Raw genomic sequence first — 26,403 nt, forward strand, 5'->3', positions numbered from 1 at the left:
ATTAAAAGATGGTGGGAAAATTGTATTAGAAGAACTTGATTACCACCAACACGACTTTGTAGCAGATAGGAATCAATATGCCTTGAGCACATCTGCAAAATCACGTCCAACTCTGTAATTTGTATCTACTGTCCCTTCATTGTTGAATCATCTAATGACTACAGAAGGACAAAACTGGGAGGAAAGCAAAGCTCTTTAAAGCTTCTTAATAGAATTCAAAATACAGAGTTGTTAAAACTACTTCAAATGTATATCCTACAGGCGAAGGACTTTTAAAATAAGATCCAAAACGCCATCAACCATAAGAGGGAAATCGATTAATTGGATTGTGGTAGGGTCCCCTCCCTAAAAAACAAACAAAAAAAAAACCTCAAGGCAACCTGGCTTTACCTGTAGGTGACAACATCCCTCAAGACCTTGTAACATGACACCACTTAATCAGACTGCCTGTTTGCGTGTTACCATATATGGGAGACAAAGAAGTAAAAAATATATAAAAAAAAACAATGCCATGTGGCCTTCAGGGCTTTGTTCTTTGGGTATGAACCCAACTGTGCAGTGCCGGCATGCATAAAGTTGCTTTCTGGAAAGAAAAGCCTGGGTGTCATGAGTCTATGCCAGAATCCTGCTACAAGATCATATTAAAATCAAAATACTTCTGTTCATCACAGGTAGTCCTAGACAAAATAATAGATAGATGACAAATTGAAAGAATATATTTGCAAAATCCAAAACCGACAAGGACTGATATCCAGAATAAAGAAGAAATTCCTACCAATCAATAAGAAAATGGGCAGGAAGACCAGTAGGAAAATGATCAAGTGACAGAAGGGGAAAGCCAAAGGATGAGTACAGAGAGAGAGGTTCAAACTCATGAGTAATCAGAACTATGGGAGACCAAAACAAGACATCACTTTACACCTAAAAGATGGGCAAAAAGTGTAGGAAGTCGGATGATTCCATGTGTCGGCAGAGATATGAGGTAATGGAAACACTTATACACCTTCTGGAGGATCCTTGAGGCATGTAGCTCTTCTAAAGAGTAAACTGGGAATGTTTAGTCGAATATTATCACCCACTAATCCCACTTCTGGGCATATATTCTAGAAAAATTCTTGTGTACAGGAAAGGTTTCAAAGGCAACTTGGATATTCGTTGTTGGTAGGAGCAATAAATAAAACACAAGCAACATCCCCTAATGGATACTCTGTAACAATTAAAAGCAACAAAAGAGAAGGATACCCAGCAACCTGTATAGATTGTGTTGAGCGTAAAAGGATTAAAATGAGTTTTACAGCCCCATCTAATTTACAAAACTTCAGAGGGTATACACACAACACGATGTAATCATTTATAAGGATGTATGCAAAGTCAAAGATCTATATGAACCCAGTTGTTGCCTTTAGGAATGGAAATGGAGAATAATGAAAAGGGAAAATCAATCAGCTGGTGGACCCAAAGGGACCAGTGAAGAGAATGAGGCATCAACTGATGATTAACTCAACCTAAGTTACACATATAATACACCTATACCCACACCTACACATACGTATCACCCTGTGAGTCAGCTATGGACTTAAAAATTTAGCAGATGGTATAACCCCCAGTGTCTCCATTTTTCATAGGGAATGAACCCTACTGGGTCGCGCTGGATGCAAATGTCAGCTTACGTGGCGGTTGGTGAGGGAAGACATTGTTTGGCCGGGAGTGGGGGAAGGGTCTCTGTACTGCTAAACATCGCAAATAAGTTGGAAAACGCCAGAAAACTAAAAGAAGAACTGCCTTGGAACCTGCACTCGTTTGCTAACAAGGCAAATGTCAGTGCCTCCCGCATCACGTGCCCTGCTTTCTTGTCCCTTAAAGAGTGTCTTTAACTCGGACTTCACGTGAAGCAAAAGGCAGTTCATAAATGATTCAGGACTTGTAACTATCCAGACTTTGTTTTCCATAGCAAGAGGAGTTGGGTAAGCAAGGGTAAAGTTGTGACAAAGGCACATCGGATGCCTTGCAATTTGAAGCAGGTCCTAGTGCGTGTCTAAGGGAATTTAACTTTCAGAAAAACCCAAAGAGTTGAAGCAGAAGGATGAGTGCAGTTGGGTGACGTTAGTAAGTCTAAAGGGCAAGCCAGGTAATGCGACCACCCCCGCCCCCACTTTGGAGAGGACTCATTCCAAAAGAACAAGAGACACAGGATGTTACAGCTCCAGGGTCAACTCTGTCAGGAGCCTTCCCTGACCACCCTCCTGAGGTCATAGCAGGGACCTGGGTGTTCCTCTGTTGAGCCATTAACACATCACACTGCCATTTACCAGTGTGTGCCCCCTACTGCTCCCTCCTAACCAGGGACTTTGTACAGCAGTGCCTGCACCTAGCAGCTGCTCGGTAAACGTTCAGAGAACACGCAAACAAATAAGTGAATGAAGTAGGGAACCAACTGCTCTTTCTCAAATATAGAAATAAAGCCTACATCAGTGCAATTTAGGCAAGTGCCCTGTTCACTCAGGACATCAGTACTAAAGAATGTCCTGTGTGCCAGACACAGGGATACTACGGTGAAAACTGCACCCCGAGTCCTGCTTCCATGGAACTTAGATTCTACATAGAGGGAAGGCCTAAGAAGTTCCAAAAACAGCACAATAACATGATTCCAGATATGTGTGCTTAGAAGACAACAAAAAAGGGGTATGAGACAGAATGACACGTGGGAGGGAGGCTGCTTTAGTAGTCTAGGAAGACTTCTCAGAGGAGGTGAAATCTGAACTGAGTTCGAATTCAGTTCTGAAACTCTAGAACACACCAGGCACAGGCGACCAGAAAGAAATCCCACCATGTTGCTGTTCTGCAGAAGGAACAGGAAAGATACTATTTTTACCAAGAAAAGATATAAATAGATCCCTAGGGTTTTTGTGTATTTGTCTTGCAGTTTGTATTATGAAAGCAAATGCATTGGACATCTTGAATATGCTTGCTCACTGTGTTCAGTACGTACAACCAGCAACACTCTGGGTGCTGCCTGGTTTTCATATACCAAGAATATTGCGAAGCTTCAAACACGCTCCTTCAGACAGCGTTAGCAAGTAAGAAGTCAACGAACAGCCACATGGCCTCTCGCTTTCTAGTCATTTCCTCCACGTTCCCTCTCTCTCTCTAAGCATAAGCAGGTCCAGATCTTTATCAGCATTTGTAAGGATCTATAGAGCTGCGGAAATATCACCCCAAGCATCAGAGAAGTTCACGAATCCAGCTTTTACTGGGTTTGCTACAAATGGCCCACTGCTGTATCGTAGAGCAGAAGGGTCCTTTTGAGGTCTGCCAGTCCATTTCTAGCTCTATTTCTCCACAGCATCTGTGCATGTGGTCAGGGGTAATAGCGCCGAGGGCCCTGATTGTCTGGAGGGAGACTTAGTGGCTTTATTTCAAACACAAAATAGGATGGCGGGTTTCCCGTTACAGATCCATATTGAGCTTGTCCTTGGAGACTTGACCGTGATTCACTAATGCCTAAATGTGTTCTGAAATGCTCATGTGCTGGTCTGTTGCTTGGATTAGTATTGATCTGCTTTTCCCTTACAGAGGACGGTGGACCCTAACCAGGAATTTGCAATCTCACCGGAAAGGAGGAGGCCTATGGGTTCTCACATCCCTTAGCTCTGCTGTAAGAGAGGTGGTTTGGGGAAACACATACTCCACCTTGGGACAGATAGAAGGACTATGTCCCATCACCCTATCACTGTAGTTCTGACTTCAAACTTGAATATCTCCACGGGTTTGAACACCTCTGCCAAACACGCTGTGCAGCACCAGGTGGACCCCAGGGGAAGGAGAAAACAACACAGACAACACTCTTCAGAATTCTCAGGAAGCTTCCCTCCCCACCCCAGAAACAGGGCCCAAGGAACCATTTCACAGCACAGAGCACCCCACAGGGACCGTAGTGGGCGACAGTGAAACCCCAGGGGAACGATGGGTCTCTCTCTTAAGCTCTGAGTGAAGCTTGGAATTATAATAGGCAGACGTCTGTCATGATCTGCTTAAGACCCATCATAAGCTCCTTTGTTATCCTAGACCCTTTATAAACAGGACATGCTCACTTGACAACTGCCCCTCTCTTCCCCTGCCCCCTCCCTCCTCCTCCCCTTCTCTCATCAACATGTCATTAGCATCCACACAGCAAATGGCTGCATCACCTGAGTCCCTCCAAACAGGACTTGCTGCTGCCAGCTGCCCCCCACTGGCCCAGGGGAACAGAGCACCTGAGTCATCCTTTGCTTGGGTCCTAGAACCACCCCCACGGGCCATGCGCCACCTTGGGCCCAGAAGACGGCCTTCCAGGTGGTTTTCCTTATAGGTAGAAACATCCAGAAGCCAACCCTGGGTCATATGCCTTTACGGTTTCCTGCTGCCCCATCCTCTGGGGCTCGTTCAACCCTGAAAGGAAGCCTCGTGAAATCTTCACACAGGCGTGAAACGCCACCCCATGTAATATATGCTTAAAGAGCTGAAATAATTTGTCTGTGGTGAAATAGCCAGCAGATGGGAAGGGAGGCTGGACCCGAGTCTGACAGACTGTTAGCCTGGTGCTGTCCTCATGATGCTACCTGAGCCTGGAGCTGCTTCAGATTCTGTGTCTCCCTCTCTCTCTGTCCTTCCCCCACCTGCATTCCATCTCTCTCTCTCAAAAATAAACAAACATGAAAAAAGATGTAATACAATTAAAAAAAAAAAAAAAAAAGACAGACCTGACATCAACAGTCAGATGCTTAACCCACTGAGCCACCCAGGCACCCCTCTAAGTGTAATTTTATAATTTATATACAAATATATTTTTAATTATTTTTAAAAGTATTTTTAAACAATAAATATAATAAATTTAAAAACTAAACATTATATATATATATATATATATACACACATATATATATATATATAATTGTTTTTTTTGGAATTTCATTTCAAATGTCTGAAATGACCCCTATTTGACACCTACCTCCCTGGACAAACTTTTCCTCCTCGTGACACCCATTAGGCACCACACCCGGTGGTCAGAACTCAGAGCACAGAGCCCCCGGCCTCCCTTCAGAGCAGGTGGGCAGCTACAGCCACACTTACCTTGAATGATACAGGCACCCAGGTAGGCAGCATCCGAAAAGGAGCAGAGCAGTCGACCGTGGAAAATATCTCTTTTAATTTGCAGGTACAGAAGATACCTGCAATACAAAACGAGAAGGAGTCACCCTGTGTTTGGGCTGAGGCCTGGAAGAAGCAGAAGGATTGTTCATGCTCTGTCCAGCTGGACCGGCAGCGCCCGACCCAGCCCCGTGGAGTGGCTGAGCCACACCAGGCCCCTGGGAGGACAAGCAGGGCAAACTGAGGGGCCCTCTGGATTGAGGAAATCTGAAGTGACTGTGGCAGCTTCCAAAACTGGGTGGCTGGCCCCTTTTAAAGAGACATGAGCCGGGCGCCTGGGTGGCTCAGTCAGTTAAGAGTTTGACTCTTGGTTTCGGCGCAGGTCATGATCTCACAGTTTGTGAGTTTGAGCCCCACATCGGGCTCTGCGCTGACCGTGCGAAGCCTGCTTGGGATTCTCTCTGTCTCTCTCTCTCAAATAAACAAACAAAAATTAAATTAAAAGAAAAAAAAAAAAGACACGGGAACAGAAGAAAGCCACAGGGCCCAGCAGCCACGGTCCCTGGAAGGACGGGGGACATCCATCCCACCTCAGGTCCACGTTGCCCACGCTCCCTGTGAAACAGAGAGTCAGGAAATGGACTCAGTCAGTATCCAGAGATTAGTCTCAGGGGCAGACAGACTCACATTAATCAATCTCAAAAGGACTTGGTTAGGAGGCCAGAAAGCCAATTAATTCACAACGAGAGCCGTCATCTGCTCAGTGCCCCGTCCCCCTCTCCAGGGACGGGAAACTCAGGTGCCCACAAGAGCCAGGCAACCCGATAATGAGTGAAACAGGCTAGTGTCAGGGGATCCAGGAGGCAGAGTGGAAAGCACCAGTTCCCGGGCAGGGTCAGCCTGGTGACGCAGCACAGAAAGCCGGCCAAGGGTAGCCAGCTTTTCCAGAAAATCAAAGAGACCGGTTTAGAAGTGGAATCCTTTGAATTTTAAATGATGCAACAAATTCTGTTTTTTAAAACACTGTAGTGCCAAACAAAAAGTACGCACGGGCCCCATTCAGCCAGGGGAGAGGGGACAGGCAGGTTTGCAACCCCTGGCTCAGGCTCACCTTGTCACTGTCCCTTTTGTTCTCCATGCTGATCAAGCCCCCTTTAGATTTCCTCATATTTCTTAGCCACGTTGATTCTTTCCTGCAAGGCTCAGGCTTGGGGTCTAAGGTTTCTGACTAACGTGACCCTGCATGTGTGCAGATTCTTTGTTTTTTTTTTTCATTTAACTCTCAGAGACCACTCTTTTTAATTCCAGGTTCTTGGAACCAGGTGGGGGCACTCAACTGGTCCAAGTCGCCACACCCAGGGCTCCGATGATCTGATCGTTACCCAGTGCGTGAGCCAGGTACACAACGCACATCAGGGAGCGTGACTAACGTGCTAAGATCACACAGCCCCTGAGGCCTGGAGCTCCCCGGTCTGGCCACTGGATCACCTAGAGCATGCTGAACACGCTGAAGTGTTCAGAGGCTCACCAGTGTTTCCATTTGATGAACCTTTATCCTGTACCTGCTTTATGCCGCACATGGCGCTAGGCACTGGGGCCACTGTAGAGGCTCAGATGACACTCTTTGTCCTCAACTTTGTATAGAATTGTTCGCAGGGCATAAAGACAGTCTCCAACAAATTTCTCGCCCAGAGTTTGGTACGTATGTTGTCAGACAAACAGCATTACGCTTGGCAGGTAAGGACCCAGACAGCTCCCTACACGAGTGCCTCTCACACTTCTGTGAGAGCGCGAATTACCCAGAAATTCTGTCAGAATGTGGATTGTGATTCATTAGATTGGGGTGGGGATCAGAGTCCATATTTCTTCAAATTTTCAAGTTAAAAAAATTTTTTTAATGTTTATTTTTGAGAGAGAGAGAGAGAGAGAAAGAGAGAGAGAGAGAGAGAGAGAGAGAGAGACTGTGAGTGGGGGAGGGGCAGAGAAAGAGAGAGACACAGAATCTGAAGCAGGCTCCAGGCTCTGAGCTGTCAGCACAGAACCTCATGTGGGGTTGAACTCAGGAACAGGTTCATAACCTGAACCAAAGTCAGATGCTTAACTGACTGAGCCACCCAGGGGCCCCAAGAGTCCATGTTTCTAATAAGCTCCCTGGTGAGGCTGTGCTACAGGCCCGTGGACCACACTTTGAGTAATAAGGTTCCAATCCAGGTTCTAATGACCACACATTAGAACCACCTGGGGGAGCTTTAAAAAACTACCAAGCTATGGGGCACCTGGGTGGCTCAGTTGGCTGAGCCTCCAACTCTTGATTTCGGCTCGGGTCATGATCCCAGGGTTGTGGGATCGAGCCCCACATCAGTCTTCATAGTCAGCGTGGAGACTGCTTAAAATTTGTCTCTCTCCCTCTGCCCCTCTGCCCCTCTCCCCAGTTCACACTCTCTCTCTAAAATAAAATAAAATAAAATAAAATAAAATAAAATAAAATAAAATAAAATAAAAATTTACACTACCAAGCTGTGGACCCTACCGATTAAATACGAATCTGGGTCCTCACAAAAACATGGACACAAATGTTCCTAGCAGCAATATTCATAATAGCTACCAAGTAGAAAAACCCAAATGCCCACCAACTGATGAACAGATAAAAGAAAGAGGAATATCATGCAATGGAATATTGTTCAGCCATCCAGAGGAAAGTAGTGCTATGTGCCACAGCACGGATGGACCTGGAAAACATGAAGCTACATGAAAAGAAGCCAGACATAAAAAGCCACGTATTGTATTGTACGAAATGTCCAGAATAGGGAAACCTGAATAGACAGGTAGTCGAAGAATGGCTGCCAGAGGGGGGTTGCAAGGAGGGGAAATAGGAAATGACTGGATGGGTACTGGCTTCCTACTGGGGTGTGATAAAAACGTTCTAGAATTAGATCATGCACAATTTTGTGAACACACTAACCCCCCTGAGGTACACGGTCATATCTACCAGAAGAAACTAATACTTTTGAAAATCCATTTGCCTTAGAGTAGTTCTCAAATTTTGACATGCTTTAAAATTACCTAGGAAGGCCATGAAAATACAGATTGCTGAGCCCCGTTCCCAGGTCTGGAACAGGGACCAGGTTCCCAGGTGCTGCTGCTGCTGGTCTGGGGACCTCACTTGAAAGACCTCAGCCATAGACCATTCAGACTACCAAGGTCACACAAGTATGATCAAATCTTTCCTTTTTTAAAGGCTGCAAGCTACCAGGCCAAATACCACGAAGTTTCTTGTCCATGTGTTAAATGTTACGCACTGAACAAAAAGCATTCCTTTCCACTTTTATCAAGTTTATATACTGATGAATGAGATGCGTGAGTTCTCCTCTCATAACTCGTCATCAAATTTGATGGAAGCTTCCAGGGAAAAGAAAATCCGCTTTTCACAACATCTGAGCTTGGGTCTAGAGATCAGTGATCTCTAGAGATAATCATAGATTATTGTGGGTTCAACATAATCCACTGAGCCTTACAAATAGCTTCAGGATCAGATACTCATTTTTTAATATAACAGCAACCAAAAAATAGTAATATTGCATCTCCTTTTAGTATCACTCCTGTATAAAAAGACTAAGCAACAAAAGCACAAGAAGATCTGGGGCAAACATTCTTGTGTCATCATTAATGATACTGCTTGTCTAACATGAACTTAAAAATGGTTCTTTAGGGGCACCTGGGTGGCGTAGTCGGTTAAGCATCCGACTTCAGCCAGGTCACGATCTCGCGGTCCGTGAGTTCGAGCCCCGCGTCAGGCTCTGGGCTGATGGCTCAGAGCCTGGAGCCTGTTTCCGTTTCTGTGTCTCCCTCTCTCTCTGCCCCTCACCCGTTCATGCTCTGTCTCTCTCTGTCCCAAAAATAAATAAACGTTGAAAAAAAAATTTTTTTTTAAAATGGTTCTTTAAAAAAAAAAATTAAAACCAACATACTTTGATTATATTCAATTGTATACAGCATTTACAAAAGCCCCAGAAATCTAAAGGATTGAAAGAGGACTGTGTAAATGGAGAAATAAATGAATAAAAAATGATTTCAAATATCCTTTTTTTAATGAGTATTTGTGGTTTGACTCCTTCCAACCTGCCTTTTCTCCAATGTCTCTTTACCCCTAAGCACAGTCACGAATGTGATCTTAACTTCTCATGTAGCAAATTCTTCCTAAACTTTAGATCAATCTGGGGCACCTGGTTGGCTCAGTTGGTTAAGCGTCTGACTTTGGCTCAGGTCATGATCTCACGGTTCATGAGTTCGAGCCCTGCATCGGGCTCTGCTCTGACAGCACAGAGCCTGAAGCCTGCTTCGGATTCTGTGTCTCCCTCTCTCTCCGCCCCTCCTCTGCTCATGCTCTGTTCTCTCTCTCTCTCTCTCTCTCTCTCTCTCTCTCTCTTTCTCTGTCAAAAATAAATAAACATTAAAACAATTTAAACCTTAGATCAATCTTACAACAAAATAACAACTTATCAAAAGACTAACTTCTTTCAAGATAGTTTAAGCCATAAGTACCACATTCCACAGTTTTTAGATTCATTTTGAATTCTAAGGATTGTATTGACTAAGAAAAGCCCATTTCTATCTGTGCAAGAACAGGGTATTGTCTTAATTTCCTTTGGAGACATAAAGATGTTCACAATCTTCCACTGTTCATACCTTAGCTATTCAGTCTAATGCAGGGAAATGCTAGCAAATTTAATCGAGAGGAATTTCACTAGAGTTGTTAACTAACACTTTATATTCTTCCACTTTCAAATGGGACTCTTCTCAACAACAAAAGATCCATGCTTAACTTATATCATGACACATATTCAATTTTTATCCTCCAGACAAAATTATAAAAACAAATGACAAAAGTGAGCCATTGTGGCATCTGACTAAATAATGCCCAGAGTTAGTATTTGATTTGATTCTTCTAGTTACATTATGGGCACCGAGAAGGCAGGACAAATGTCTTTTTTTTTTTTTTTGGTAGTTCATGCAGCCCCTGCCACATATTACATGATTCCACTCATACAAAATGTCCAGACTAGGCAGAGTAAATGAGCAGATGAGTGGTCATCAGGTGTCAGGGGCTGGGGGAGAAGAGAGTGAGTAGTGACTGCTACTGGGTACTGTGTTCCCTTTTGGTGACGAGAAAAAGTTTTGGAATGAGACAGTGGTGATGGTTACCCAACAATGGGAATGTACTTAATGACACTGAATTGTACACTTTGAAATGGTGAAATTAACTTGTGTTACGTGAGTTCTAATCTTTTTTTAACAAGGCAAGCCAGATTGCAAACTGCCAGCCTCCACTTAGTGTCCATTACTTATGTATCCCTCATTTCCACACATGCCCTGCCCCCGTCCCCAAGCACAAACCTCACTAATGGCTGTGTGCAAATTAATAATGGAGAAAGGAACCATCTGCTCCCTGACAAGGTCACCTCAGTGCCACAATGGTCAAGCTTTACTGGAGAACTGTGAATAGGAGGAGGCAAAATATCCAAGAACCCAATGTATCACCGTGCATCTCTGCTGCGTTCGGACCTATGCAGATTATTCTGAGGGATGAGTGTGCACAGTGATGTCTGGAGTCCCCTAACCAGAGCCTCATCGAGAACTAAGCATGTGTCAGCTCTTCACCACCCACCAAGTTGGCCTTCCTGGGACCCTGCTCAGCTGCACTGGCTGAGGCTGCTCTCAAAAGCAAAACCCAGAAGGAGACCTGGATATGGTCCCAGTCGAGGCAGATCAGAAGGGAAGAGGCTGAAGAAGTGGAAAATTCAGAGTTGGCCTGAGAAGAGTCTCCAAGTAGAGGGAAGACAGCCCCAAGGTTGGCCATTCAGCCAGCGGAATGTGGGGTGATGGTCCGTACTACCCAGTGATCTTTTCCCTTCCTGAACAGCTTAGATCCAAGAGATTGTCCCAGGGGCTGCACTAGCCATGAATTTGCCTGTATCCTAAAGACCGTCACCATCTATTTTTAGCACCCCACTGTCAGATGTTTTCAGAGAATACCTCCTTCTTATAACCACCACTTTTTGTGTGTGCAGTTAATTACACTCCCAATGACAACGGTTTGAAAAATCCCAAGGCAATGAAGCGCAAGAGAAACACGCCAAGCCAAAACGCCGAACTGAGCGCCTGCTTCGGTGAGACATTCTGATCGAGACAGGAGGCACAGCTAGCCTGTAGGACTTGGAGGCCCTGGCTGGTTAAAGGTGCACGTGAAACATACAAACAAACGAAAAATACCTTGTGAGCTCTTCTTTAATCTTCAAGGGTTCATGTGGGTAGAATTTCACTCTAAAGCACATGGTGTATGGTGGATGAGCTGAAACATCATAAAGAAAAGGCATGAGAAAAGCAGCAAAAGACCATGGATTCCAACACACACAGGAAAGTCAGCTGTGAAGTTACAGCCTAGCTTGGGGGTGGGGGGTGGGGGCCGGGGAGAAAGAGATTTTTCTGGAGGAAACAGATCTTATGCCCAGGGAAACAAAGCCACAGCGACAATTAAAGAAAACGCTTGACAGGACACCCAAAGCAAATGCGGGACACAGGCAACCTAGTCAGTTAGCACATCTTTCCACATCACGTTCTCTCCAGGTCACAGCTTCAAATGATATTCTTCCTTCAGATTCTTCCCACCCCCTTGTGACAGATAAATTGCCCGTTCAGGCCTTGGGCCTAGCAAAGTATTTTTCAGACTGTGAGGTGGAAAAATGTCACTGCACATGACTAGTTTTCCCAAAATGATGGTGCCTTTGAACTAAAATCGCAATTTTTAAAATGATTTTAAAAATGAGTCAGCCATGCACACATTCTACTTTGTATACATTTTTGGTATTATTTTGGTATTATCTACGAGGCAGTCACTATGAAAATAAACGCTTTTATAACTGCCTGATTTCTATGAATCGAGATAGCAGTCTGATATTCTGATTGAGGTTCATGATTCTAGAATGTTCTAATTGCATTAAGTATCTGGAACTCAAGGACCAACTAAGTGATTCTGCAGGACTTCTGACATCCTTAATTACTAAACTACTGTTGACTTGCAATATTAATCTAATAAATGCACACAAGTGTAGTAAGATGCATTCAAATTCCAAACAGCACATAAAATGAACCCCTTAAAATTAAAGAAATACGACAGTTAGTATAATTATTTCTATGGATCTCAAATACCTACTCATGTTTTGCTTTTGTATCAGTATGGCTACTTGGGATCAGCTCTGACTCTACATCCAAATGCAAAGAGGAAACAGTGTCCTATTCTTGTCCAAGAATCCTCTTTCATAATAAGGAGGGGTTAAATCCCCAGCCATCTCTATAATGCCTGGGGCTATTCTGTATGTAGACAAATGATGTAGAGAGAACTATTAGCATCAAATATGAATGCATATTGAGTATAATTTAATATGGAAAACAGTTCTTAAAAATAATTTGAAAGAAAGCATCCAAATCACAGGAAAACACAGAAGCATCTTTCTGGCCATCTCAGCAGAGACAAACCGATTATACACATACACCCACACACACAGATGTCAGAGCTCTTTCCATTCAATGCCCTACTTCCCCACCAGGAACTAGCAAATTTCCTGAGTTGGATGCTTCTAACCCAACCCTGTGTTCCCTGGATTTAAGGAAACATTTTTTCTGGAGCACTAGGAGAAAATAAACACCAGCAAAGAAACAACGAAGAAAAAATACAAATGATCCTCCAGTCATTCATCTTTCATGATATCTAGAAGTTCAGTTTTAACTCAAAATATTTAATCTTTACACATTCCCCAGATTTAATGTGTTTAAGTCACCACCTTTAAAGGATTAGAGCTGATGGTTTTTCATTAGGAAACCTCTGGGCTGTCTTTAATAGAAAGGTTGAGACAGTTTTTATAAGACAAGAACAACGGAGCAAACAATGGAAACAGCATAAAAAAGGAATTTTTCTTTATAGCTTCTTTTATTAGTCTTCAAAATTAATACATGTTTAAGCACAACCAATGAAGATAATCGATAGACAGATGGATAGATAATAGGTTGATAGATGGACAGATAACCGATGGACAGATGGATGGATAGACAGATGGATGAATGGATAAACCATCCCCTTTCATTTTCCTTCTTTGTCTCTATTCCTGTCCCTTCTGTCTCTCAGGTCCCCACCCACTTTGCCCTTCCAACTCTCCAACCACTGTCAACAATTTCACCTATATGCTTCCATCCTTTTTGCCATACTTATGCAAATATATGCCAATATGATCACATATGTAAGGGATTTTTTTTTTATAACTTATTCTCACAAAAGGAGATCACGCTACATATGTTTCTCTTGCTTTTCTCACTTAACTCTATACTCTTCCCATCCTTCTAGGACAGTAGTCATAGATCCAACTCGTTGTCTATATTAACTGCATAGTAGTTCACATTACAGATACATCTGAATTCATTCCACTATTTTCTTTGAATTGTCATTTAGGTTGCTTCGACATTTCTGTAATATTTTTATATACACCCTTGTGCATACTTCATCAAGTACTTGTATTTATATTTTTATTTTTATAATACAGACTTCCAAATTTGGAATTGTTGGGTCAGTAGGTACATGCAAATGTTTTTTTTTTTTTCCAACGTTTATTTTTGGGACAGAGAGAGACAGAGCATGAACGGGGGAGGGGCAGAGAGAGAGGGAGACACAGAATGGGAAACAGGCTCCAGGCTCTGAGCCATCAGCCCAGAGCCTGACGCGGGGCTCGAACTCCGGGACCGCGAGATCGTGACCTGGCTGAAGTCGGACGCTTAACCGACTGCGCCACCCAGGCGCCCCATGCAAATGTTTTAAAGGGAGCTGAAAAAATAAAAGCCCACTGAAAGCAAACTGGGGAAAGAAGGATCACAGAAGAGGACTCCAAACTAGAGCTGTCATTTTCTCTTCCTCCTGGTCAGCATATCTGCTTACTGTGCCCTAGGCTGGCTTCGGTAGGTATCTGAGCTCACTGGCTACAAATCAGGACTCTTGACTTTGCCTAAGGAATCAGGCACTGAGGCTCAGACAGCTCCCCAGGCAACCATCTTTGAACACCCCCTCACTGTAGGAAGTCCAGCCCAGGCATCCTCATTCTCAGCCTCAGGCTCCAGAATGGTCTAATGCTCTAATGGTCTAATGGTCACATGCAAAGCCCTTCCCTCATTTGGAGGAAGTTCTTAAGTAGTACTTATGGTCCTTCTGAGTCTTTTCGATAATAAACATCCTCCATTCTTCAACTGCTCTTCACATGAAACAGTTTGGAGTGCCCCCATTCTGGGTATATTCTTGTCTATTTCCTCAAGCACTCCCCAGGGACTGCCACATCCACTAGGGTAAGGGGAACATCACCAGCCTCAGTTTGGACATAACTGTTGCTCCCCCTCACGAGCCTCATCTCATTGTCGATTCACTCTGAGTTTCTAATTGGCCAACACTCTTCATCTTTTTCATATATGCTGTTGCTAAGTCACACAGAAAGTCACATCTGACATCTTCCATTTTCTAGGACGTGATCATGGAAAAAATTAATACAAGGTACTGGGGATACACTCACCACTAGACCCATTATCAGAGAAGGGATGAGAGCATGCAGCAGAAAAAAGAGATAACTTCAAGTCTGAAATTTTCTATCCATTTTCTTCTACCATCATATATACCCCTACTGTGTCTTTCTCTCATATTGATCCAGCATTATTGACCCCATGTTACCAATAAAAGAAAAAGAGTTTCCCTGTAAGTTAAAAGGAGCACATGACTTTGACATAGTGAACCATGTATTGCACCAGGGATCTGAGCTGACGAGAAGTTCAACCTCCTTGCCCAGGCCTGAAAAAGTCAATGTGGCAACAGGCTTCTCCTTGAGAAACTCTCTTAAGGCTCTGGATGCAAAATTATATTACAAATCAAATAAGTTAAGGAATGCTTTTTGACAGGGCTGGATCAGGCTGAAAAGATAAATAATTTCTCCCCCAAAATGTTAATCTAGTTATGGATGACAAGATTTATGAGGGTGTGGAGCTATATATCTTGTTCAACTTTTTATCCCCAGAGCTAATTATTGATAAAAGATGGACTCTGTCTGGCTGAATGAATGATTAACCCCAAACTTTGAGGCAGATGTCAAAAAAAAAAAAAAAAAAAAAAAAAGCCATGCCCTACCATCACCATTCATCCCATCAAAATACTGGTCTAGAAGGCCCATGGTCTGAGTTATTATGGCAATTCCTAGGATTGAGATTTTTGAAAACTTCTGACCCTATACTTCAATTTCTGCCCTTCAACATCTGGAACAAATTCAGGAACTCTAGAGTTGGTTGGAATAGCTATTTCTACAGGGAGGATTAATTAATTCAATCAACAAATGCTTATTGAGGACCTACTAGGTATTAGGCACAAGTTCAGATGTACAAATAAGAGTAGCTATAAAAAGACAAAAGTTAGGTCTTCATGGAAGACATATTCTAGTGGAATAAACAGGCATAAAATCAAAAGTAATAAGTGAAATAAATAGGTCATTAGAAGGTCATAAATGCTATGATCAACAGAAAATAAAGAATAAAGCAGAAAGGATTTAAGGGGTGAAAAAAGACCACCCCCACCTCTGTTCCCTTTTACCCTCCCCACTATGACTAAATCCACGCAGGTAAGTGCAATTCTCTTTACTACCGTCCAGAAAACCAAAGAAGGGAAGAAATACGATTTAAAATGTTATGTCATTAAACCAGGGGATAGGGGAAAAGTCACTCCCAAAAGTGCTGGCACTGGTTTGGAGCACTGGCACGCACCCACACCAACTGGGTAACTAACTGTTAAAGTGAAACTGGTAACCAAAGTGTTAATGGGACTAATAAGTACAACTGTAACTCTTAACCCAAATCTGCTTGTTCTCGGAATACAGCCTGCAGCCATGTTTCCATACATGGCATTCTTACCTGAGACCATGATAGCAAAATGTTAATTTAACTGTTTTGCAGAGACTCAAGGCTTTACCGTGAAACTGGCCAGAACCAAACTACTGGCCATCTCTTTGCACGTGTGTGTGAGTCCAATGGATGCACTTTTGACACAGAAGTACCTAAAACTCAACCCTTAGATCATACTAAGGATGCCACTGACAACGTAGGCAGAAGATCCCGACAGGTACAGAAAACAAGTCCCCTACTTATTACCGGATTCTGAAGTCACGTAGCTCCTCTCCTCTATACCCAGGTCCTTCTTCCTTTGCCTTTAAGTATCCCTGATTCTCCTGCTTTGAGGAGGCAGATCCGCAGCTTGCCCCCTGCAAACATCTCTTTGTTTGGTTACCTCTCCAATAAACCCTTTCCTTGCTGCATATTTGATGTCTCAGTGATTGGTTTTGCTGTGTATTGGGTAAATGAACTTGGATTTGTGTACAAAAGAAGCCTTCCCATGATCAACCTGGCAGCTGGCTGGGACATGTCTAAATGTCCTGTTTATAAATGGCTGTTCCCTTGTAGAGATGAGCCTATTCCCTTCTCCAAGAGACTACAGGTCTATGCCATTCCAACTTCCACACCTTCTTATCCTTAAGCTACAGGAGTAAAAGGATAAAGGATGACTCTTATCTGTGCCAACCATTTGGTACATGATCAGAACCTGGAAACATCTGATGAAGGAGCTACCCAGGGAACAGGAACCACCAGACGTGGAGCCCACACCCTGAACTGGGACCCTATACCATGGTGTCATCATGAACAGCCACTGTGTGTCTTTACTAGACCAGGCAGCATGGTGGCCTCATGGGGGAAGACGCTGTAGCCCATTTCTACTGAGGTACTAAGGCTTCGGCATCAGTGACAGGGGCACACAGGGTGGAGGTAACCTCAAATCTCCCAAGGGATGAGTCCCCAGATTTGGAGGGGGACTTCCAACAGTGACTTCGAGCAAGCCACCTACATTCTCAGTGTTCTGCTCTGGAAGAGGGGACAGCACCAGGGGCCACATCTACCTTGCACAGGTGTTTGTACAGGCCCTTGGCAAGTGCACACGGCACACTACCCAAATATGAACTTTCGTTTCATTGGGATGTTTAGCCTACTCCTACTGGAGGAAGAGAAGGATATGAAGAGTTGGAAATGAGAAAAAGAAATGGAGAAGCCTGAATTGAATTCAGCTGAGAAACATTTACTCAGCCACGTAAGTGCTAAAAACGAGAATACCACTGAGTAGCAGAGGAGGGGGGAAATGCCAAAATCCACTTTAAAAATGCCTGGAGCATATAACTGCACTGAGAATAACAGGGCCCCTGTCTCACAGAGGTCCGTTACCTGCCAGACGAGGGCTGGGGAGGCCAAGCATCTCCATAGGACAGCTCAGTGGCCCCTTTGGGCATCAGCAGATCCCAGGTATTATCATTTGGGTAGCTGGTTAACACAGAACACGGGGAGAGGAACAGCCATTCATAAGGCAGAGACAGATTTTCTCATCTCCACTTTGAGATCTTGCCCAGAAATGGGGTTGGGGTGTGCAAGGATTAGCTGAGCAGGGTCCTGGGTGAAAGCGAAAAAAACAACTTTCTATTTTTAACCAATGACTGTTCTCAAATATTTGTAAGAACAATTAGGGTTTGGGGGAGGTTTTTTCGAGAGGAACATCACTTAGCGGCCTGTCATAAAAGGAGTCTTCCTCCAATCGTGGTGTAGAGCTATAGGAAAACAAAAAGCATAACTGTAGGGACATACATATAAACACATGATCTTTATCATAAACACTCAGGCTGACACCTATGAAGAATCCCCCCCCCAAACTCCTTTAAACTGCAGTTGAAGCTTAGAGCTGATGGCTCCAGCAGATGTTAGGGCAACTCTTATAACTTGGCCTATGTCTCTCCTGGGACTCCACGGCAGGGGCAGGGGCGGGGGGCACTGATCAATCTGTCAGATTTTAAGACTTGGTAGAAACACTGCAAAGGGTTTATTGTTGCCAACAAGACCTCTAGAGCCTGCAAACAGGAGGCTCGTTTCCCAAAGGGCCCCTAGCAGGCATCAGAGACTCCTGGTCTTCTCAGCACCACCAATACCTTTTTGCACTCTTAACCAAATGAACAATGTCCCTCCCGTGTCTTTTGGGGAGGGGGGCAGGGGCTTTACAGTGAGAACCGAGGGGCACACCCCACTTCATTGTGCATACAGCATGCATAGTGACACCGATGGATTTATCGGTGCTGTCTCTTCTACGAACCACTCAGGAGCACAAACTCTGTGCACATGCGCAAAAGGACACTTGAGCACCAAAAGGGCAGAGTATTACTCACTCATTCAACGAACTATAACTCTTGGGATGTTTTAATGAGCCAGCCGGAGAACTGCTCTCTTAACGACTGCTCTCTTCTCGTTGGAAACGATTATGATCTTGCCGCGACAACTGTTACTATCATCATCATCAAGAGTGATAATCCCTCCGTCATTCTTCCACTGAAATGACAACCAGCAGCCTCCAAGATGCTACTGGCACTGTGTTGCCTCTACTTCCAAAGCAGAGAGGGTTGGTTTTTTTTTTTTTTTTTTTCATTGTATTTAATTCAACCTCCCCCTGTTACAGTTCTCTTAGGTTGGAATCACACAGGCAGGCGCGCCCACACACACAAATGGATGCACTGAGAACTTCGTAGGGGATCCTGGATCACCAAGCCACTGCTTCACAAACACTTGCTCTCGGAACTCTCTGGCTGCCTGTGCTGTTCAGGAGAAGCTCTAACAGGGACTTCGGTCCACCACTACTAATCTCAAGTTCAGCATTGGGACAAATTGCTACGGCCAAACTGAAAACTCTCAGCTTCCATTTCCTTCTCTGTAAAATGGGGATAATAATGGAACCAACCACCCAGATTAAGGATCAGTGAACTTTTACTTTTGACTTTGTGGGATTCAAGGTCTCTGTCTCAACTACTCTGCTCAGCTGGCATAAGGCAAAAGCAACAACAGACAAGATGTAGATCAATGGCATGGCTGTGTTCCAATATGACACTGAAATCTGAATTTCAGATCATCTTCACAGATCACGAAGTCTTGTCTTTTGCTTCCCCCTCCCCAACCATTTAAAACTATGAAACCTACTTTTAGCCAATAGGCCATAAAAAACAGATGGCAGGCTGCTTTTGGCCTCAGGGCCATAGTTCGTTGATCCCTGATATAGAGCCCATGATGAGGATTATATGAGTTAATGACATAAAGCTCTCAGCAGACTGTCTGAGACCTAAGTACTCAACCCATAGGATTTGTTACTATTCTAGAGGACAAAAAAGAAACTGATGTAGATGAGGGAAAGCCCTTCAACTTGACCTAGACCTACATAAGCATATCTCAGAGCTACCGTGGGTTTGGTTCTAGACCACCACAATAAAGCAAATATCTCAATAAAGTCAGTCAAATGAATTTTTTGGTTTCCCCACTTTGCTCCCGGAGAGCAGGGTGCAATGACCTGAGAATTTTAGCAAAACAAAAACAAAAACAAAAAGTTAGCAAAAATACATGAAACTGAAGGCAGGAGATCCAGGTGTCTGCTTGCTGCAGATGTTGTATAACTAACTACACCCTGAGGAATCATGTCGGTAGGTGTGAATCAACTAGTAATGATGATAATTATAAAAGCCAAGTTCAATGACTTATGTAACTGCATACTAAGATTTTATACTATAAAATTGCATCCAAAAATGAGGCATTATAAAGGATTTCCAACCAAATGGAAAGAGACCTGAATAAAACCACCTACTTGACCCATGTTTGCATTGCCTCCAGGTCCATCGGGGTTATCATTCACACATTTAGACCACCCACACACGTATAGGTTTGAATCGTGTGGCCCAGGAAACAACATGGGTGCTCCTGAAGGTAGAAAGAAGCCCCTGGAAGGTATCTCCCAGTGATACAAGGGTGATGCTCTTTTCCTTCTGCTCTCTCCGATACCCCATCCCCTCCCTCCTTCCAAAGAGGAGGGGTATTGGGTCCTCCCTGAAGCCCAAGAACTGACCATTATACTCAGTAAAAATGACATCAATGTCACCAACCATGCCATAAGGACAAGGCTAAAAATTATCAGTCTGTGACTTATCGCATGTGCATATCATTTAGAATTGCACACCATAATTTAAGGGTTTTTTCTTTTGTCATTACTCTCGTTACCATTATTTCTTTCCATATTGGAAATAACACAAGAGTGCAACATGAAGACCACTTATAGGCCCAGACTGCAAGGACTTTCTGATACTAGGACCTAATGTGGGAATTATCAGTGAAACAGTTGTACCTGGAAGAAAAAGAGATACCATGCCAAACCTACTGAGCTATCACTAGAATAACAGAAGCTGGCTTCCAAAGCTGGAGAGAAGCAATGGAATGAAGAAAGCTGGAAAGAATGAAAACAGCCACAACTAAACCACAACAGCTGGAGACCTACAGTTACTTGATTTATGCAATGGGTTTTCATCAGGTGTGTGTTTTGATTTGTTTTTAAAGAACACGACAGTTGATCTTCTTTTACCTGGTCCCTAAAAGGAACATTTTTGATTCTAGTCCACAAGCATTTATTAGGTACTGATTACATGCATAGCCCTAGCTTAAGCCATGGACCAGGTGAAGAAATCTTCCAAATTAAATACAGGGGATATGATTAGACAAGTATATAATGAGGCCAATGGGACAGACCGCCTCAAGAGGTCAGAGATGAGGTTACTGTCACTATGGGTGTCTGGAGAAGTAAAATGTATGAAACTTTACTATCAGAAGCATATGATCGAGGTCTGCAAGAAAGAACACATACAAAAAGTGGGGAAATGAGCCACAAAGCAAAAGCATGAAGGTAACTGAAAGAATAAACAGAAATATTAAAGGATGTGGGAGATCTGAGTGGAGGTCACTGTGCAATGGGCTGGGTAGTGTTCCCTGGGAAATTCCTGCCCACCGAGAACATCAAAATGTAACCCTATTTGGAAATAGGGTCTTCACAGATGTAATTAACATGAAGTCCTACTGGGTTAGAGTGATCCCTAAAGCCAATGACTGTTATCTTTGTAAGAGAAAGGAAACAGACTTGGACACAGACACAGAGAAACACAGGGAGAAAGTGATATGAAGATGGCGATAGGAATTGGAATGATACAGTTACAAGCCAGGGAAGGAACACCAAGGCCAGCCAGCAACCGCCAAGAGCAAGAAGAGGCAAGGAAGAATTCTCTCCTAGAGCCTTCAGAGGGAGCATGGCCCTGCTGATACCTTGAGTTCAGACTTCCAGTCTCCACAACTGTGAGAGAATGGATTTCTGTTTTTCTAAGCCACCCAGTGGGGATAGTTTTGTCATGGCAGCCCTCGAGGAAACCAACGGACTCAGCAAGCAGAGTCACTGGAAGAACAAAACCGGTGGCAGGCGGGCATCCAAACTGGCCTCATGGATAGGTATGGGACCTATGGTATGGTTCCTCACCCCAGAGCAAAAATCTAGGCTCCTTGTACTCTCTCTGTATGCTGCAGAAGAAGATACGTTCCCCTTTGAGGAAATTATTCAGCAGCAAGGGGACTATTCAGTAGATTAGCCTCAAGGGGTGCCGGAAAGCTAAAGAATGCCACATAAATACAAAGTTTCACAAACAGCGCCATCAGAGAGAGAAATTACATGCCCTCTCAGGCTTCCAGGCAGAGCCGTCATAACTTCAGGGAAGGAACGCTCCAGACACCAGCCAGCAAACTTGACTCGACATTGCTCTATGGCTGAGTTACACCATGTATTATGCAGAAGCTGGCAGTAATCCCCATCCTGATTTGCATGCAAAAGCCATTTTCAAGCACCCCTGTTCCTTCAGGGTGCTTGGCAGCAGCACAGTGTCTGATAAATAGGGCAAGAAGGTGATCTTAACTATCCAGCGGGGCTAATCAGGTACCAGCCAGGATTAAGCAGAGAACCTCCCTGGAGGTGAGCCTTCTTTCATCTAGGTATGTTTTTGCTATAGCAGATTCTTTTTTTTTTTTTAATTTCTATGCTTATTTATTTTTTGGGGGGGGGGAAGAGCATGAGTGGGGGAGGGGCAGAGAGAGAGGAAGACACAGAATCTGAAGCAGGCTCCAGGCTCAGAGCTGTAGGCACAGAGCCCGACGCGGACCCATGAACCGCAAGATCATGACCTGAGCCTAAATCGGGTGCTTCACCGACTGAGCCACCTGGGCACCCTTCTATAGTACATTCTTAATACATAATGAACTTTGATTCCTCCCTTCCTCACTCCCCACTTCTCTCCCCCCTAACTTTCCCTCTCCCTCTCTTTCTCAATTTATACATAAAACAGTCTCTCCTTCTGTTTGTTTTTTCTTTATTACCAAGAGATCTAGGAAAATATTCTCATTGTAAAAGATATGAGAAGGGGTACCTGGGTGGCTCAGACTGTTAAGCATCCGACTCTTGATTTCTGCTCAGGTTATGGTCCCATGGTTCATAGGTTTGAGCCCTGCATCAGGCTCTGTGCTGAGCATGGAGCCTGCTTGGGATTCTCTCTCTCTCTCTCTCTCTCTCTCTCTCTCTCTCTCACACACACACACACACACACACACACACAATAAACTTTAAAAAAAGGATCTGAGTAAAACATATAAATACTTAAAAATATGCAGTTATTTTGAGAGAGAGAGAGACAGAGAGAGAGATAATGAGAATGCAAGCAGGAGAGGGGCAGGGGGAGAGAGAAGAGAGAGAAGACAGACAGAGAGACAGAGAGAGAGAGAGAGAGAGAGACAGAGACAGAGACAGAGAGAGAGAGAGAGAGAGAATCCCAAACAGTCTCCATGCACAGAGCCAGACGCAGGGCTCAATCCCACCAACCACAAGATCACAACCTGGGCCAAAATCAAGAGTCAGATGCTTAACCAACTGAGCCACCCAAGTGCCCCCAAAATATAACTATATATAATAGAGTGTATTTCATCACCTCCCTCTACCCTCTCTTCCCCTGAGGTAACCAGTTAGTACAGACGTTTGCAGAATTTCTCTGCACTTACATATTCATCTAAAATAATCTGTTTAGGGGCACCTGGGTGGCTTGGTCGGTTAAGCGTCCGACTTCGGCTCAGGTCATGATCTCGTGATTTGTGAGTTCGCGCCCCACGTCGGGCTCTGTGCTGACAGCTCAGAGCCTGGAGCCTGCTTCAAATTCTGTGTCTCCCTCTCTCTGACCCTCCCCCGTTCATGCTCTGTCTCTCTCTGTCTCAAAAATAAATAAACATTGAAAAAAAATTTTTTAATAAAATAAAATAATCTGTTTATTTTCATATATAGGGATCATTCTCTAGGCGGTATCTTTACCTGCTTTCTTAACTCCAAGATCTATCTAATAAATTTTTCAGTGTCAATACTACAGGCTAACGACTGTCTGTATCCCACAATTTATTCAGCCTTGCCAAAATTACAGGCTTTTTATTTCTTCCAATTCTCGGTGCTATAAGCAACACTACAACAGATATCCTTGCATCAATATATACCTGTGCTTGGATAAACTTTGCTTTCAATAGATTCATGGAGATGAGCTCATTGGATCAAAAGACATAGGCATTTTTTTTTTAAACACATCTACACTTTTACTTCTGATTTACACTTTAAATATCCTAGGTACTTTCTTTGAATTCACCACTTAGTCTCATAAATTTTGATGTTGAATATTGTTAATCATTCTAAACTAACCTATGAAGCATATCATTGCACAACGCAAAATTAAAATTCAAGAATCTCCTATACAAAGCAGTTTATTCTACACAGAGAGAAAGTTAACTCATCAGATGAGTCCAAATGAGCGATGGCTGATACCTTTAGAGAGAATTTTAATTCAACAACAAAAATGTCATCAAATCAGCTAAAACATAATTTTTATATTACCTTCCAGCTGCTTGTTTGAGCTCTTTGACAAAAATGAAAGAACTAAAAGGAATCCAATGGTTAAATTACCACCATTTTGTTACAGTTCTTCACTTATTATGCCCAGGACAGATCGTTTGTCATTAGCGTGTGAGGGATGCAGACATCTTTAAGCTAGAAAGATAAGTCCAAATTTCCCTCCCAAATGGCTTTTCTAGTTTATACGCCCCCACCAGAAGTGTTACCCTCATCCTCATCAATTGGATATTATCAGTATTAACCATTTTCCCAGTGTAACAAAAAATACCTTAATTTACATTTTCCTTGTTACTAATGATATTGAGCACCTGTTTATGAGTTTCCTGGCCATTTATTTTTATTCCTTCTACGGGTCTTTACACATTTTTTATTGAGTTGTTTATCTTTGGGTTTATACCATCACACTTTATAGATTCTGCATATTTACGACTCGTTAGGTAGTTGGCAAATGCTCTTCCATTATTTATTTTGCTTGTGTTTTCATTTATTTATAATTTGTTTTATACTCATTCACTCGACAAATATTTACTGAAAATCTACTGCTCATTTGCAGTAGCAAAGCAAATATTCTGGTACATGAGTTTAATTATTCCACAAATTTGTCAGCATTTTGCTTCATTATTTCTGTTTTTTATATTTTCCTTAGGAAGCCCTATTCCATAATTATAAGAAATAGTCCTGAATTTTTACCTAAAACTTGTATAGATGATTAAAAATATTGGGCTTTTGAATTTATCAGGAATTAATCCCATGGTGTGAGGTAGGTCTTTAGCTTCTTTTCTTTTTCCAAGTGGAAAGGCAATCCATAAAATCGTGCCTTGAAATCCATCTTTCTGATAGGAAATACAATCTTTATCATAACCCATATTCTCACAAATAATGGGTCAGTTTGAAGGGTTTTTTTCTTTTTCTGTTTGGTTTCTTTTCCTATTCCTGTGTCTATCTTAACATGTCTATCACGAGGACTCAATAATTATAGCTCATATGCCTTGATTTGCTACCTAATAAAACAAGGACCCTATCATTGTTCTTTTTCACATATTTATCAGCTATTCCGAAGCATTTTCTTTTGTAAATGAGCCTTTTTCACATTTTTTTAAATGTTTATTTTGAGAGAGAGAGACAGACAGACAGACAGACAGATAGACCATGAACAGGGAATGGCAGAGAGAGAGGGAGCCACAGAATCCGAAGAAGCAGGCTTCAGGCTCTGAGCTGTCAGCACAGAGCCTGACATAGGACTCAAACTCACAGACCATGAGATCATGACCTGAGCTGAAGTTAACGCTTAACCGACTGAGCCACCCAGACGCCCCTGTAAATGAGCTTTAGAATCAGTTTGTTAAATGCCATAAGGGATCTCATTGATATTTTGATTTGAAAATTATTTGAAGGTATGCATTAATTTGCAAAAAAAAATTGACCTTCGCAATATCAAATGGAAGCTAAGAAGTCTCCATTTACTGAACTCTTTTTATCTACTCCACAGTAAAATTTCAAAATTTATATAGATTTTGCACATTTCTTGTTATATTTATTTGTGAGTAATTTATGTTTTTATTTGTTATTGCTATTGTAAGCAATAGTCCTTTTTCCCATTACATTTCAGAAATAGTTGCTGCTTATGAATAAGTATTGTTTCAGGATATTAATCTTGTATCCAAGGACAAAAACCAGTATCAATTGTGGGTAGGGGGTGAGGAAGGAAGACAAGTAGAGAGCCTGGAGAGACCCAGAGGACAAAACCACATTTAAGATGCTATATGGAGCTATGCAAAGGCATCCAGCACCCCTGAACACCCTAGCTTGGCTGAACAGAGTGAGGCATGGGAGCAAGACAAAGAAATCCTGGAGTAGTTTGGGGAAGTGTTGTGTTACAACTTTGAAGGACACTGAAGGACACTGTGAGTGTCAGTGAAGGACACTGAAGAAATGGCCCCATGCTGTGTTTAAGCAGAGGAGGACCTTACATGGTGTACATAAGTTTTCCTGAGGCTGAAGCATGGCACAGAAGAGGCTGAGCAGTGTCTGCCTGTCCCAGTGGTAAATACAGAAGTGCTAAGAGCCAGTGAGTGAAAGGTACCTGGAGAGGGCACCACCAGAGTGACACTCTGTAGATGTGCAGGGCAAGACCATGGCCAGGAGCACAGGTCTTAGCAGCATATGCCAGCACACACTGAAAGGCCAAATGGGACCAGTCACATTCCCAGAGGATGCAGTGGGGAAAGAGGGCAGCAAACAAAGGCCAAGTCACAGAAGACAGGCCACAGGAAGATTCAGAGGACTGGGCACAAGAGAGATGTCACCCTCACCACCATGATGATACGTAAGCTTCCCCT

General features: G+C 43.1%; 1 protein-coding gene across 2 annotated transcripts in view; it reads right to left on the reverse strand.

Annotated features, from left to right (window-relative positions):
* The window catches only part of FRMD3 (FERM domain containing 3), a 307,593-nt gene that overhangs the window by 107,742 nt on the left and 173,448 nt on the right, over positions 1 to 26,403 (reverse strand). For both annotated transcript variants that reach the window (XM_043567036.1, XM_043567035.1), the window contains exons 4-5: positions 11,398 to 11,476; positions 5,110 to 5,207 (exon numbers count right to left, since the gene is read on the reverse strand). In XM_043567036.1, coding sequence (XP_043422971.1) covers positions 5,110 to 5,207; positions 11,398 to 11,476 — 177 coding nt within the window. The remainder of the gene's footprint in view (positions 1 to 5,109; positions 5,208 to 11,397; positions 11,477 to 26,403) is intronic.

Source organism: Prionailurus bengalensis, chromosome D4 (assembly GCF_016509475.1).
Source record: "Prionailurus bengalensis isolate Pbe53 chromosome D4, Fcat_Pben_1.1_paternal_pri, whole genome shotgun sequence".
In the NCBI taxonomy this organism is placed as follows: Eukaryota; Metazoa; Chordata; class Mammalia; order Carnivora; family Felidae; genus Prionailurus; species Prionailurus bengalensis.